The sequence below is a fragment of the Egretta garzetta genome, unplaced genomic scaffold (genome assembly GCF_000687185.1).
Source record: "Egretta garzetta isolate BGI_Z169 unplaced genomic scaffold, ASM68718v1 scaffold36, whole genome shotgun sequence".
NCBI classification, from domain to species: domain Eukaryota; kingdom Metazoa; phylum Chordata; class Aves; order Pelecaniformes; family Ardeidae; genus Egretta; species Egretta garzetta.
The window spans coordinates 2,322,416-2,339,306 of NW_009259975.1; the positions used below are offsets into that span (position 1 = coordinate 2,322,416).

The 16,891-nt window shown below is 36.4% G+C and overlaps 1 protein-coding gene across 1 annotated transcript in view; it reads right to left on the minus strand.

The window, feature by feature from the left end:
* Positions 1-16,891, minus strand: part of SNTG1 (syntrophin gamma 1) — a 158,891-nt gene that overhangs the window by 91,725 nt on the left and 50,275 nt on the right. The window contains exons 9-10 of the mRNA XM_035895882.1: positions 16,461-16,591; positions 10,723-10,852 (exon numbers count right to left, since the gene is read on the minus strand). Coding sequence (XP_035751775.1) covers positions 10,723-10,852; positions 16,461-16,591 — 261 coding nt within the window. The remainder of the gene's footprint in view (positions 1-10,722; positions 10,853-16,460; positions 16,592-16,891) is intronic.

Genomic DNA, 16,891 nt, shown 5'->3' on the forward strand with positions numbered 1-16,891 from the left:
GGCACAATGGACTACAAAAATACTTTTTACTAATCTTCTATGTGGTTTCAATGCATTACCACTGGAAGAAGAGTAGAATATCTATCAATAATTTGAAATGGAAATAAGGTTTGTCTTTCTCATGACATTCAAATGCAGCCTCATGAATAGAACTAAAACTTGTCATTTATCACAACTAGCTAAATTGTATATCTGCATTGACCTTACATCATCCTTCTGCTAATGTAGCTAAAAGTAAGTGTAAGGATTAACATGCATCAAGTTCCTCCTCGGTTGCATTTTATGTTGTATTTTATGATACTGAATCATTAAGTAGTCACAGGTGAGATGAACAGGCATTCTTTAACTACTTGGTTGACTCCTTTCCAGTAGTATTTTATGACTTCCTCATTCTCTATAGCTAAAAGTTAGTGACTACCTTTCCAATCACAGGAGATCTCATACCAAAACAGAATTTAGGAACCCAGTATGTATACTTTAGTCATAAAGAGCTCTCTTGACAAAATACCCAGACATAATGGATAATTGGCTCATAAAAAAAGCTAAATTGAGGAATAAAGAATAGATAACCTGCATCAAATATGAAAATGTATAGACATTTTAATATCAATCAAATATATGTGATTAATACCTTCTGAAACATTATTCCATATAGTAAAGGATTGCAGGTTTGATTTCAGGAAGAAATGAAGCAAGAAAAAATTTTTTTCATACATTTTTAATGGATTTAATATATTTTTCCTTCTTAAGATTAAATCTTATTCTCTGTGTACATATTTTTATGTATATGTACATATATACAGTCACACACACATAACATTAAAGCTGTTTACTTCTTTTTTTCCCCTTAATCTTAATGATAGAGATTAATTCTATGATCTCATACTGTTTTTTCCCCAGGGTGAAATTATCCTGATGAAATTCAGGATTCTATGAAGAACACTGCATCTTTGGGACGTCTGTTTCACTTATTAGCAAAGTTCAAAGTTATCTGAATTGAAGAATCAGGACAAATCCAGAAAAGCAAAAAGGCCCTCATGTTTAAGGCAGCTACATTACCCAACAAATCTATTTTTACCCATTCTTTGCCAGCAAGTTCCTAAATTAATTCAAGAAAACTATTTAAATATTTTCATTCATGAACAATAACTCCTACAGGTTTTTTAACCTGAAACACTACCAGAAAGGGTGGAAAAACAGGCAATTGCAAAGAAGGCAACAGAAGCTGAGCTTTAAGTTACTGTCTAAGTAAGTTAGGGTTACTTCAGACCAAATTTGTCTCAAGTGATCCCATAAAAGCAGTAAAGAAAATATTCCCTCATTTCACTGTGCTACAGTTGCTGATTGGTACAATTAGGAAATACTTTTTTCAGCCCGTAAAATTGTTCAAAGAAATTTTGAAACATTTAAAAAAAAAAAAGAAAGAAAGAAAGCAGAAACCTCTCATATGGTCATTATAAACAGTTCAAAAAGGTAAAAATCCCCAAAGGAAATTAATAATCCTTCAGTGCAGTAAGTCACAGAGTACCAGGCATTGGGAAATGAGAATGAAACAGGGTGCTTCATTCTCAGTTTTTCAAGCTTGACTTTATGACCTCAATGATAGTCTTTGAAATGGGCTTTGTATGTAATTACCTCATTTTCTGAAATAAACAAACTGTTGAAAAAAAAACCAAAACAACCCTGCAATCATGTTGATGCCCACACAGGTAATCAGCAGGGCTATAATTTCAGACTTTTCAGATTTTCCCTGCAGATGCCTGCCACTTGACTACATGAGGTATTTTTAGGAGATGGGAAACTTGTCACAGTGTTTCATAATACCTTTTGTTAGCGGAGAAATGGCAAGTCCGAAGTATTTTGGGGTCAGTTCCTTAGCAGCACATTCTGCCTAGTGGTCATTTGTTGTTTTGCCTGTTTGCCTGTCAGCTGGGCTTGTTTGCCCCAACCTCTTAAAACTGTCCTGGAATTACTGAAATTCCTGTTTTCTCCCCCACCCCTCTTCCTCTTCCTCTGAGTCCGTTCTTTTCCTCAGGCGAATATAAGCTGTGCACTACCTGAATGCACTGGATGTCTACGGCACTTTATGAAGCAAGACAACCAAATGGAAAAAGTGCTTTCAACACATTAGACTACTAATAACGTATACCCTGAGGTGTTTTATGGCTTTTTGAGTGCATTTAAATTTCTTTTAATTACATATTTTTTAAAATTGGTTGTGAAAGAAAGGCAAAACTTTTGATGTAACCACCTTTTAAAAAACATATTTTAAAAGTGAGTAAGAGGAAAAGGATGTGAAAACAAGCTAACCTTGCTTTAAAATACAAATAATGAATATTTGTTCATGTTTGTTTTGTGGGGTTTTTTTTATGACAGCAAAGAGGAGGGATACAAAACAAAAGGTTATTATTGCCTAGCCTCCCAGTTGCTGTTTTATCAACAGCAGTTTGTGATTCAACATCCACTTTCAACACCATCTCACTAAAAATAAACCAATTGTGGAATATTGAACAGTTTACTGCACAACAAAAACTAGGCTGAAGTAGCTGGAAGTCTCCAACTGCTACTGAAAGGGCACCTTGGCATTTTGGCAGGAAAGGGCAACTTATAATGAGTACTTTCTTTTTCCAGGTGTTACCTCTCTGCAAAAACCCAAGTGGCTTACCTACTTTCCCAGTCAGACTGCTCCTACTTCCTTTATTCTTGTCATCGTTTCTTTGCCGCTTTAAATCAATGACGAGATTTTTTTTTTTTTTTTCTTAATTACAGGCTCCTTGCTACCTTTTACCAGGGTGGGAAATTGAGAGCAAGTATGACATCACTCCAAAGTGTCTTGTAACTAAATAGATTATAGTCTTTCTTATAACGTGTCAACTTAAGCCTTCAATAATAATAGAATGAAGGAAGATGATAAAAAGCCTCAGAGCTTAATATAAATCCTACATAGATTAAAGAATATACTGAATATTCTGATGTTTTCCTTTTATTTAAATACTAGTGCAAGGCTATGGTTTGACTGCATACAAAATTAGATGAATCAGATAAAGTGCAGGGATTCTTTGCTATTTGATGTATAAAACTGCAAAAATATTCTCTCTGCAATAATGTGGCTTTCTTTTTTACGGCTTACATTTAACAGCTAAATTGTGGTTCTTCTGTTTGAATAATATTTAAAAAGAGGGCTTTTGCTTTTATTGTCTCTAAGGACATTGTTTCTCTTAAATTCCATTTTAGAGCTGTATAGTAGTAATTTATAGTCACACAGATATTTTTATTATTTTTATTTAATTTTATTAGATATTATTGACCTCTGTAAGACTTGTGATACTACGTTCAGCAAAACTGGAAAGATATTAAAAATAGCATTAATAGATCTAACATTTGGGAGAAGTTTGGTACAGAGAGGCAATTTCATTTCATTTGAGACACTGTCATGGCTAATTGAAGTTTACAATGTGTATTCAAAATCAAGACAGCAAGACTGCATGTCTTAATGATGAATGCTGTTACCAAAATCAGAATGTATCATAACAAATGCTCCAGCTATGAAGACAAAAGTTTCTTCCTGCAAGTTTCCCAGATAAGGTGACTATCCTGAAAGAAATATTTCTCAAAGAAATATTCTTTTCTTGCACTGTTTTCCTGACCTGCCACATGCTAGACATTGTCCTTTAAACTCAGGTACAACATAAAAGTGCAGATGAAACACACTGGAGCAATAGCAATACACTGCAAAACTTAACTTTTCCTTGCAGCTAAATCAGTACACCCAAGAGGATATAAATATCCCACAATTCTTCAGTCAACAAGGTACAGGCAACAAGTTAGTAAAATAAGACATGCAACAAATTGCACAAAATGTAGGTAAATAAGAGACGAGGCCATGTGTAGCACCTGATAACAGTGACATAGAAACAGGTGTGCTTTTAAATGTCAGGCTGGTAACATCCCATATTAAACAATGGAGGAAAAAATAGGAGAGATTTGATTTATGTGATTTTGATGCTGCACTGACTACATTTATTCACTTAGATCTATGTGCCTTAAGAGAACTGTATATGGAAAAAAAATGGCAGCAGTATGTTACAAGCGTATCCATTTCTGAGTTTTAAATGTTCCTACAGAGACCTAAATATCAGTATTGGAATGACTACCTCTATAAGCTTCCCTTCACAAGGTCTAGAATGGGATGCAGAACAAAAAAAAAATCAAAGTGTCAGAACTCTGTACACACCTGAATGCCTAATACTGCTTAAAACGCAGGTGAACTGTTTAAACTTCTGTTGAACTGATAGTGCTCAATTTATCTGAGTAGTTCTGTCTTGGGAAAAGTAAATCATGTATGTAAAAAGTATTCTATTAGTAATATTTTGAAGACTTCCTCTAATCTTCTGTTGGTTTGGTCTTCATTTTACAAACTTTTCAACTTCTAAATTATAGAGAGTATTTGTCTTTTGCACTACTATAGAATATAGCACGGTATGACGTTTGACACTGACGTTGATCTTTTTGGATTTGTTCCTAACTTGCATAGCTTATTAACCAACAAAAAGTTAAATACTATTGCAATACACAATTCACGAGGTGTCTAAGAGCATAAAATCCCAGAAAACTCCAAAATTACTAACATCAGAGCATCCTGATGGTCTGCCATAGTATTTCAACTAAAAAATTGAAATGTGAAATCTGTTCACTTCATATGAGTGACATTGATTTATTCATGTAACATAACATTCCACAGTATGTTCTTACTGGTGGTAGCATCCACCAGAAAAATGAGACATATACTATTAATTTATTTCAACAACTTACAAAACACCGAATGTAGTCCTGTGATATTTTACTCTTCCCACAAGTGGAACAGATAATATTACTCTAATTGTTTTTGTTTTTTTCCCCTGTTTTGTACTTCTTTCTCCTCCCTCTACCTAGTGACATATAGAATCCCTAAATAATTATCCAAACTTCAGCATTGTACAGATAAAGTATTATTCTTCTCTTTTCTTCAGTGAAAGTGAGGACAAATATATTTGTTCCCTTAGTAGCAGTTTCTTTCATTAGGCATTTCATTTTAAGCATATGATTAAAGCCATGATTTCAACTGAACTTTTTAACTTTGTTCAAAATAAAGGCTTAAGTTCAGGAAAACACATACATTGTGCCAAACTCATACTCAGTTTGTAGACCTCTTAGTCCTACTGCTTTCACACTACCACCATGCTTCCACCATAAACATAGGTGTGCCTCAGTAATTTCACAGATACATGTTATTTTACACAGAAAATATACCATGATGGAGTAAAGTGAAGTTATAGTGAACCAAATCTTGCAAGAATTTATGGGCATTCTCAAGATAAACTTAAAACTAACTTTTTGTCGCCTCCTGCTTGGCAACCTTATCTCAGTTGTCTTTCATTCCTATCTGATGAAGTTCTTGCTGTTTCTTCTCCGTCAAGTGCAAGCTTCAAGGTAAGAAGCATAAACGTGTAATTGCTGCAGTGTCTCCCATGGAAGGCCCATCCATGGGATTGTTTAGGGAGAAAAGGTCACCCCTACCTATCAAAACGGATTGTACAAAGAAAAAAAGAAGGGTAATTGTCGTGGGCGATTCCCTTCTGAAGGGAACTGAGGGCCCAATATGCCGCCCGGACCCATCCCACAGGGAAGTCTGCTGCCTCCCTGGGGCCCGGGTCAGGGACATTGCAAAGAGACTCCCTGGTCTGGTACGGCCCTCAGACTACTATCCGCTGTTGATTGTACAGGCAGGCAGCGATGAGATAGCAGAGAGGAGCCCGAAGTCAATCAAAAGGGACTTCAGGATGCTAGGGAAAATGGTTGGAGGATCAGGAGCGCAGGTAGTGTTCTCCTCGATCCCGTTAGTGTCAGGAGGGAACATGGAAAGGATCAGGAAAACCAGAGCGGTTAATGCGTGGCTCAAAGGTTGGTGCCATCGGAAGGGCTTGGGGTTCTTTGACTATGGGGAGGTTTTTACGGCGCCGGGCCTGTTGACAACAGACGGTGCCCAGCTCTCTCAGAGGGGAAAAAGGATCCTCGCTCATGAACTGGCGGGGCTTGTTGAGAGGGCTTTAAACTAGGCCTGAAGGGGTTTAGTGGTGGGATGGCAGGGTTAGGTTAACGGTTGGACTCGATGATCTTAAAGGTCTTTTCCAACCAAAGTGATTCTATGATTCTATGATTCTATGAAATGATGGAAGAGGAAGGGGAAAAGAAGTATGATTGCACTCACTGTATAAAAATCTACCACATAGGAAGCAATGGGCAAGTGACAAATATTGAGTCAGGAGGATAAATCCCCAAAGACTCCCTTAAGCTATATCCTAGAAGATGCTAACTGCAATTTTTTTTTAATTATTATTCTTTTGTTAAGAAGACCTAAAGCTTCTGTCTTTTGTTTGTTTGTTTGTTTGTTTGTTTAATTTTGGCAGCACTCAAATAGAATATTGTGGTACTGAAAAAATTTTCAGTTGAATCAGCTTTGAAAAAGACCTTGGGTAAAACCTCATCCCTGCTAAAGACATGAAGAGTTTTGCCTTTAAGTCCCTTGAAAATTGCACCAATTAGGGATGTATCTGGAACAGGTGGATCTTTATAGGCCACATGATTTTGGAGTATTTTTCTTAAACTATTCCAGAGTGCAGTTACTGTAATCATAAAATTCTGTAACAAAGTAGGTGGTAAAGAATAGAAATCAGTATTAAAATTAATGCAGATTAGAAGTTCATGGAAAGACCAACAGTTCATATCTGAATTGGAACAGCAGAAGTGAAAATTTCTACTTGGAGCATGAGTAAGAAAAGGTAGAATCAGCAGCTTGTTCCCTTTCTAATTGTCTTTGGCGTGCCATCCAAACTGGCAACAAAAAGAGATAAAACCCTTTTCTACCTCATCAATTCATAGAGGAATTAGAGTTCCCAAATCTAGGTTCAATTTAACATATTCAGGTTTCAGCACATGAATTTCAGTTTCAGGATTGCTTAGGGTAAACTTTGGATCTAATATAACCCCTCTGGTTTTCGAGGCTACTGCTAAAACTGATGAATTTTTAACACAAATGCAGCTCAAGTGACTCAAGTTGGAGAGGAATCCATCTTCAGAAATGAATGGTCTTTATGGATTCATCACATCATCTATTATAGTGTGATATTAAGTTGCTTTCAACAATGCATTTCTGAAGTACGCATTTTGGTTGCATACCGATATACAAGTCAATTCATGTTTTGTAATTTTAAAGCAATGTACTTCATAGAATCATAGAATCATAGAATCGCTTTGGTTGGAAAAGACCTTTAAGATCATCGAGTCCAACCTTTAACCTAACCCTGACATCCCACCACTAAACCATATCCCTAAGCACCTCATCTATCCTTCTTTTAAATACCTCCAAGGATGGGGACTCTACCACCTCCCTGGGCAGCCCATTCCAGAGCCTGACAACCCTTTCAGTGAAGAAGTTTTTCCTAATATCTAACCTAAACCTGCCCTGGCGCAGCTTCAAACCATTCCCCCTCGTCCTATCATCTGTTACCAGAGAGAAGAGGCCGACCCCCCTACTTCATATCATACATAATCTTTCCATGATTTCTGGGGAGGTAAAGAAATTCCAATTAGTGGTATAACTCTCACTGTTCTATAAACACTGGAGGACACTACTTCTAATTTACTGAATACAAACAAAAAGAGTGCATACCTGAAGTCTGTCTTCTGATGAAAATTTGAAATGAAGTCAACTAGATCAGTCAGCATACTGATTTCTTTCTTAATCTCTTCTGTAATAGAATATAATTTTCTATATCTCTGCATTAAAACTGTAACTATCTTGTTGAATAATAATACAAGTTTTATCTTACACTGTACAATGATTGATAGTCTAACCACTGCAGGCAAAATGTGTTTGCCTGCAGACACCATCTTTCAGCCTCCATTACATATATTCAGTTAGCGACACTGACTTTCAAAGATGATGATGTCAAGACAATTTGGTTTTGTTTCTACTCTGGCCTTTTTGTTCTCTTCTTGTTCTTTGGTACGTACTGGCTACAAAGACGATTCTGCAATTGAGTCACACCACCTTTGTGTCAGATGTGGACATATTAGATCATGACAGAAGAGATTTTGACGCTACCCTTATAAAAATTTAATTGACCTATAGACTCAAACATGAGATTTTGGAGCCAGGGGACTCACATTTCACAGCTGTAAGATGCATATGGGAACATAGGGAGAGAAAGCCATGTCCTTCCCCCACACATTTGTGGTGTTTGAAACACCACATGACTTTGTTCAGCCAGCTTGTGTGTGAAAAAGTAAAATAATTCAGATTTTCTTTTTGAGACTAGTATGCTATTGTCAAAATATCCAGGAATTTCTTTGGCAGATTTATTCAGAGAAACCCTCTCTGGCCCCTCAAAGACACCAGTGACAGGATATTCATGTCTCCTTAAGTATTGAAGTCTGAACTCACCACCCTAGGGTCCCTTACCAGTCAAAGGAAAGAAAGACATGTCCAGGGGGAATTAATCTCATCATAAAACAGATGTTGAAAGAAAATCATAAGGATCATTCTCCGGACATTCTGCTTTAAGACATCTAAAATTAGGCAAGATAAATCCCACCCAAATCTATAGAGTCCAAACTTGACACACTGGTAAAGGAAATGCTTTCTGAAACAGCTTAGTTTTTATAGTCTTCCTTGTTTTCATCTGCTTCCTTCTTTTTCAAAAGGTAGATGTGAGAAAGAGCATGTAAGTTAATATTTCTGTGAGCTACATGGTATTTAAATTAAACAAATTCTTTTTCATAATCCCTAGATAGAGATAAGAAGTTAATTGAAACTAAAAAATAGTACATTTGTCCAAAAGTTCAAATAAAGACCTATACTCTCTTTGTTTCTTTGTTAATGGATGCCACAGTAAAGGACAATGACTGTGAATAAATGCCTCTCTCAGATGAAAAATGCTAACATCGACAGTATGTATATGCCTATAAAGATCTTGTAAAGAAAGAAAATATAGGGACCTCTAATCACGTCTAGTCATTGTTCTGAGCAACAGTTTGGGTTTTTTCCCCTGTGCTTCTAATGTTATATTCACTTGTCACATATGCTGTCAAATAACTAATTCTTTCTGGCAACTGGCAATTAAAAAGAAAAGTATATTACAGAAAATAAAGTCTCATTGGTTTCCATAAATTCATATGGGCTATGAACAATTAGGACAGTTCTAAACATACATTAATGGATAATTGTCATAAGCCCTAACTCTCACTGTTACTTTACAGGATAAAAATATAAATACAAAAATTCTCATAATAGTTGTACAATTTACTATTTCCATCTTATAAAACATCAGATACTTTGGCTTTGTATTTTATGTAAACTAGTGTAGAATTATAAACTTTACTTATTTTTATAATTCTGAAAATATATCATATAACAACAGTGCGTTACCAAAATTCAAGTTATGCTAAGCAACAATAATTATAGTCTCATCAGAGCTATATAAAGCATTATCAGATAAAATTTAGGTGCATCTATCTGTTGTTATAATTAAACAAATACACTACTTTAGGTAGCAAGAATCATTAATAATCTGAACTAAAGATGGCAAGAGGAAAAATCAGCACCTTCATTTGTCAGAATGGCTAGTGAGGCAAGAAAGATTCTATAACAGCAACAGCATCATAAGGATGAATAAAGAGCCATAAAGTTGGCTTGTACTGCGTGGAAGCTTGCAGATGGTGGATGAATTAATGTCTGTCACATTTTTATAATACAATCACTTTTACACATTGCTGCCAGATGGAACATAGTTTTGCATCTTGAATATAAATCTCCAAGAAATACAACTTCCTTCAATGTGTTCCCTGTATTTGAAATAAAAGCAAATTCAGAGGCAGGTTTGGGAGGCTAAAGCAGATTTAAGGAAATCTGAGAGAATATAAATCAAATCCTCAAGGGCTTCCTTGTTATAACTCAATTCACAATAACGGAGTTGGCCACGTGTTCTGTATTTTTTGAGGAAAAACAGGAAAGGTATCATACACTTCTACAGGAAAAACTACATGTCACTTATCAAATGCAAAATACATCCTAGGCAGGTCCAGAAGACCTTTCAATCAAACTTACTAGTAGTTTGGCAAAACTTTTGCATAACATTTATTCTTGTTTCAATAAAAAGAAATATCTATCCTACAAGATCAGATCATAAAAGTACAGTGCATGAAGCATAAAACCTTGCTGATAATAAACATTGCAATAAGCACCTTGCTGTTCTCCTTGTGTTAAATAATACCTAAACAGACCTAATATCTAATTCAGATCTGATTATACCAGTCTTTATACAGATGTGCTTTCTCAAACTATCAAGAAAGTACAGAATTATTTGCTTTTCTGTGTGCTTACCCATCACACCTGGCTTTCTCCTGTGTGTCTGGTCTTTGTTTCTAATGCTAGCTGGTATTGTGAAGAAGCAAATAACTCTGATAGCGATGAATTGAACTATATGACTGTAGGGGAGAATATTTTCCCATTCAATGATTTCTCACAGAGTCTAATTTAATGACAAACTTGACTTGACTTCTCTCAGACAGCCTCAAGCTCTGTTTATATGCAGATAATTCTGTGTGTGAACCCATTAGGCTTTTATGACAGTTACAATCAAATTTGATTGGGAAACCTTCTGGCTTACTTGGATCCATACTTACATTGTGCTTTGTGAGGTTGGAAATGTTACTTGCTATTGCTTGTAGCCAGTCAATACAGTCTTCAGCAGAGAGACACTGAATTATTCCACTGCAAACCCCATCCACAGCAATTACTTGGAACGCATTTTGCCTATAGACATGTCATAACAGATCAGGTCAGAAGAAAATTTCATCTGGTCTAGCATATCATCTTAACAATACTTGTAGAAATGCTTTTCTTTCAACTACAACGAAGGTCAGCCACTGAACACTGATAAATTGCTGGTTTTCCTGTTTTATAAATACCTGACATATTAAAAAGATCATGCTAAAAGGTCAACTCAGATTAAATTAAGTTTCTGTAAAGCTATAGAAAAATTCCATAGACTAGCTCCACAGAACCTTGACCAACACTGTGCGACTTCAGAAGCTAAACAAGTGAAACAGCTGATGCATACCAAAGAGTTAATTCTTTAATACTGCAGATCATAGAGAAGGAAAGTGTGCACTGGACACTGTAGGCAATCATTTGAGAAATTCAGTGGTATACAGTACATTTTTCTCAAAACCTTTTGTTTCATTTTTCTAATACATTCTTTAAATACAGTAAGATTCCTGTCTGGACACACCTTGTTGGCTGCTCTTGGTTATAGAATTTTGATCCTCTTCTAAATTACTGATAGAAAAGCTGGAGAATTCAAAATTGATCAGGTAGCACTGACTTTTCCCATTACATTTCTGAATATAGGATCATCAGCAAAATACACTGGAATGCCAAGAGACGTCCAATGACAAAAGCAGTGGCCACCTGGGTGCCTCTATCTCAGCACCAATCTGGGCACCTACACAATAATGTGTCACGCATTATAGACTGACTTTCCACAGGTGAGTGCTGAGCAATTATAAAGCAAGAGAAAACTTTCAGATGCTAAAGCAGTAGCAAATCTAATTTCTTCAGTAAATAGCCTTCTTGGCTAACAGCCTTTGGAAGGCTTACAGGTCTCTGTCTTCAGAACCAAAAAAACCTCAATATTAATCCATATCCAAGAGTAAGGCATTACTAAACATACAGGGAATACCAAGTTCCACTGCTGGCATTTTGCTACAAACCCATCCGTTAATGATCAATTTATGTTTTAAAATCAAGTACATCATTCAGCTTCTTTGAGAATGGCTCAGGCAAAGTGAGTGTTATCTTCAGTGTAAAACTGAGTGTCACTGATGACAGTTTCTGTCATCTCATGACAGATATTCATTCCGCAGAGTTTTTTTTTTTACCTCTTGAAATCATATTCTAGTTGTGTAGAATGTAGATCTAATAACTATCTCTATCATACAGGTCTTTGCTGCATCCGTGTCAAGCATAGGCTTTTCATTCAGTCATAAGAAGCGTTAAAAATGAATTAAAGCCATGCCTTTGCTTTGAGAGTCCCATCATGAGAACTAGCTCTCACAGGAGGATAAGGCTTATATATCCTAGCATGATCATGTAGAGAGCAGTGGTTATCTAAATCCATCAGCTAACTTATCAGTTTAGTTGCCTTTTCACCCGGGTAGTGTTTTTTCTTTAAAATCCAAAGTTACAAACTGAGAGCTACTTCTGTCAATGACTCATTTTCACAGTAATTCACAAAAATGTTTTGAGGAAGATTTATTTAAAGCCTCTTCAGGTAATATAGCTAGCGTTTGTTTTCTATAACCTTCATTTTAAATGGCTATAAATAGTAAAGTCTTCCAGAATAAAATTCTAAATAAGTCTACATAAAGAGCATAGCAGGATGCTCAGACATATTTGTTGATTAGGTCTTACACAAAAAAATAGCAGTATTTTCAGGACTTTCCTTCTTTCTACTCAGCCTATTGTAAACCAAAGTAGGAATCCAAGGAATCTATTAATGTGTGACACTAAACTGCACAAGCAAAGGAAACCAAAGATTCAGTCCTGATGCACAAATTTCCTTTACACTACACAGCGAATCTGATGCATTTGGGGCATCAGACTGTTCCTACTGTTCTTAGGTGTTTGATCTGTGCATATACAAAACCATTCATCCAGAAGGTTCGTGCCCAAGTATCAATAAGCACAGACTATAAATTGCATGGCTACATAATAAATTACTTCTCAACATTGTCTGGGCAGTAGATATCCTTAGCCTTAGGTTACTGTAATAGTATTTTCTGGAATTAGTCTACCAGCCAAAGTCTATACTACCACAAAAACCTGAAAAATAAGGTATTAAATACATGCTTTGTACTGAGTAGAACAAATAGTATATCAATCATTTTGTAATACAGCCAAAAAGTTAAGATCAGATGAATTCTTATTCAGCTACACATCTCAGGCTCTGTGCCTTCTAGAACTCAAGAGTTACATTTGAAATTAAGACACTTTCCAAGATTAACCTGAATGCCCTCTAAAATTTTATATGAATACCCTCTGGAATTCATGCATCTCAAGCACCCCGCTGGAAAAGCTAGAATATGATTATGAGGCATAATAGTGTATGTGATAATTTTATGATGTATTTCTGTGGCAGTCTTTTCAAACTCTGAAACATAAAAAGTTATTAGGCTTTATATAATGAAAACAGCCTTGTAAATATTAACTACAGAAAATGTAACTAATTAAATTCCATTTCATGTTGCTTTCTTATATTATTTTCAATATCCTTTCCTTAATGTTGCTTTTTATAGCAGTGTCTTAAAAATTATCTACCTTTCTCTCATAACAAATTTTGAGAGGGAGCCACATTTTAAAATGTTTACAGTAATTTAAAAGACTCTTATAAGCTGTCTTGCTGGCAAGAAAAAAATGTTAGTTGTATGCATTTTTTGAAGAAAACCCCACTTCCTCTCTCATATTTATACTGCATTTTTGTTTCCTTTAACTACTCTTATTTCCTCATGTTAGACAGCATAAATGGACACAAGGAGAAAATTATCAGAGCAGTTATTCAAGGTTTGAGTGTGAATTCAGATGTTTTGTATGAATATACTTTTAAAATTATTTTTGGGAAATGCAGATCTTGGTAATATCATTGCTACCTAAAAATCTTTCTCTGTAATGTACCAGTTCTATAATGTGCATTTTAAGGTTCTGTTTTATTGATTGACTGAACTTTAAACCCCTAGCTCTATGAACAGTTGAATATGTCCTAATTTTCCATGTGAGTAGTTGTATTCAATTTAACATAAGCTGTTGTAGCCTTTGGTTTACACCTTGACTCCCTGGGCCAGCCATTGTTCCTCAACAAAACAAGGATGATGCAGCCAAGGAAATACGATTTTGCTATTACCAGTCAAAAGCTGCAGGCTGTTTTTAGCTTCACAGTTATCTAGTGGTGAAATGACTATTGCCTAACCTGCTTTAATTTCAGCTCTGTGAATAGGAAAATGGCTGGCAGAAGTGTACTTCTAACAGCCCTTAGAATTAACTGAGGCCATGGGAGGTTTATGTGCAACTTTCAAATGTTTGCTGAGAACCAGTGAGAAAGAAATAGGCTGTGATAAGAAACAATAAGATTCATCCTGCACAAAACCCCAAACGGAGGTTGAAGAAAGCTCCTCTTCCCCTAGTTTCTGGGGGAGATCATAAACACACCCCTGAGGGCAGACAGTATCAGTGGACTGTAGGACCCATAGAAACACTGGAAGGGTGAGCAGAACAACAGAGAAAAGATACCGGGGAGGTTCTTTCACAAAATTCCAGAAATATTACTGAAGCTTTCTATGTTAATTAGGTAATTTTACATGTGTATGAATGGAGGAACTGGAAATTTTAAACCACTAATACCTGATGGACCATCAAGGCATAGCATAATACACTGTTCTGCCCAGACTCACACATCGAAGCTGGCAGACATGAAAGTTAAATGGGAAAGCCAGATTTTATTTTAATTAGTAAGGCCTCACAGCCTCACAAATAAGTCCTCTGTACTTATTTCAAGAGTTAGTTTCAGATGGGTTAGAAGAAGAAGTAATGGAGAAACAGGCTTTATAACTGTAGACAGCTGTCCTCCAATTAATGACTTACATGCTGGAACTCACAGATTTTGTTAGTGTTAGAACTTCATTCTTATATATACAGATGATAAATTAATCCACACAATACCTAGGTGTCTAAAATTTTAACAAGCATGACCTGACTTATATACCTTGCCTTGTTGATTTTGTAGCTAATGTATTTCTTTTCTATTTAAATGCATAACACTTGAAAAACAGTAATCATTCCAGAATATTCTTATCTTCCTTTCTGATTTCTTCTGATTTACTAGGATAATATTAAATTAAACAATAACAGGTTGTTGTCTATATGATGCAATAAATTTAAATCTGACTATGAGTTTTGGACAACTTCCCCAGTGATTGGGAGACAAAACAGCAATGAAATTCAATGTTAATAAATTCAAAGTATCATATATGGGGAAAAAAAAACCCCTTAGCTATAGATAAGCAACAAAGAACCTTATTTTAGCTATAAACATTGAAGAAAAAAATGCAAGAGTTACAAACAATTCTCTGAAAACCATCACCTTAGTGCTGTGAAAGTCAAAAGGTAATAGGTTATTATAAAGTGTTAGATAAGAACAGAGAAAAAAATGGAAAATATCATTATGTCTTAATGTAAGTCAAGAGGATCCTTCTTGCAGTCTTGATCACCTTGTCTCATAAAAGATATATTAGAACTATGAAAGAAACAGAGTGAACAACAAGGATAATCAGAGCTATGGAAGGATTTCCTTAAAAGGATGTAACAATAGGGATCCTTCAAACTGGAAAACAGAAGACAGTCATCTGAAGTTATAAAAACATAAATCAGGAATGCTTATTTAGCATTTTGCTTGATACAAGGGTCAGGGCCCAGACTCCAGCCTCTTACCCCCCCTGATGCCCAGCTGCCTGTGCTTGAGGCCAGTTCTGCCATGGGATCTGGCTATGGGATGTGGGATCAGGCTGCTGTAAAAGAGCTTGAGTAGGGGGTCTCTCCCTCCCTTTACTCAGGAGCTGCGTATCAGCTCAGGCCCTTGCCCTTGGTACCCGTCCGAGTTTTGTTGCAGACTGTGCCTAGACATGTGTCCCATTGATTTGGACCCAACCCATGGGCTTACTTCCCAGCCTGACCTGAGCCTTACCTCACCATGATGGACTCATCTGAAGACCACCCGTAGGCCTGCTCTGCTCCTCCACTGGGGGCAGTTGGACAGGGCCTTTGACTGCATTGACACTGCCTCATCCAGCCCCTCTGTCACCCTCTGCTCTTGGCTCACCTTCCCCATGGAGCAGCCAGCCCTTGCTGCTCCCAAACAACAAGTTTATTTCACCCAATGAAGTTATCAGGTGAGAGATTTAACAGACAGGAAAGGAAATATCTTTTCAAAACATAATTACATTGCAGAGCTTAATGCCACAGTGCATGGCAAAACCCAAAGGTATAATAAAAAGCAGCTTAGAAAGAAGCTTTTGAGGACAGGAGCATAAGCAGTTATTAAATATGATGACCTACGTGCAATCTGAAACTGAGAAACATGCTGACCACTAGGTGCAAGTGGGAAGAACACACATCTTCCCCACATACCTGGTCCTGGCTGACGTCAGAGCAATATGGGCCGAGATGGACCTAGACCTTATGAAAGCTCCTATGTTTCATGTCTTTGTCAGCTGCGGTGGAACTAATAATGCCATTCCTCTAACAAGGCAACTCCCTAAGGCTTTTATCTGTCAACCAAGAAGTCAAGCTTCAACTTTCTAAACTTCTTTACCTGCACAAATCTGATCCTGGAAGGTACTGGGAAAACCGTGAATGAAGAAGTGGAATTAATCGGAGATCACACCACCTTTTTTCCCACCTAAGTCCTGGGGATGCTGGCCATGAGGAACATGATAATGTATCCTGAAAAATATTAAAAGGTCCTTCTCAGTTTTGGGCTTCATCATAAGTACTCAGCAGACTTGGAAAGAGAGAGATAGACTTCAAAGACTTTGTATTTCATTTGGCATTGTATTCCACTTTCTGCAAATCATTTTGCATCAGTTTTAGCTAGCACTGGAGAGTTTCTGAACTTTTTCTCACAAATAAAACAAATCTATATAAACCTCAAGATCAATATGCTTAGAGGAAGTGTGAGGAACAGTATTCTAAAAACCTAGGGAAAACAGATTGTCTCCTTTTTTTGAAATGACTAGTCAAGAA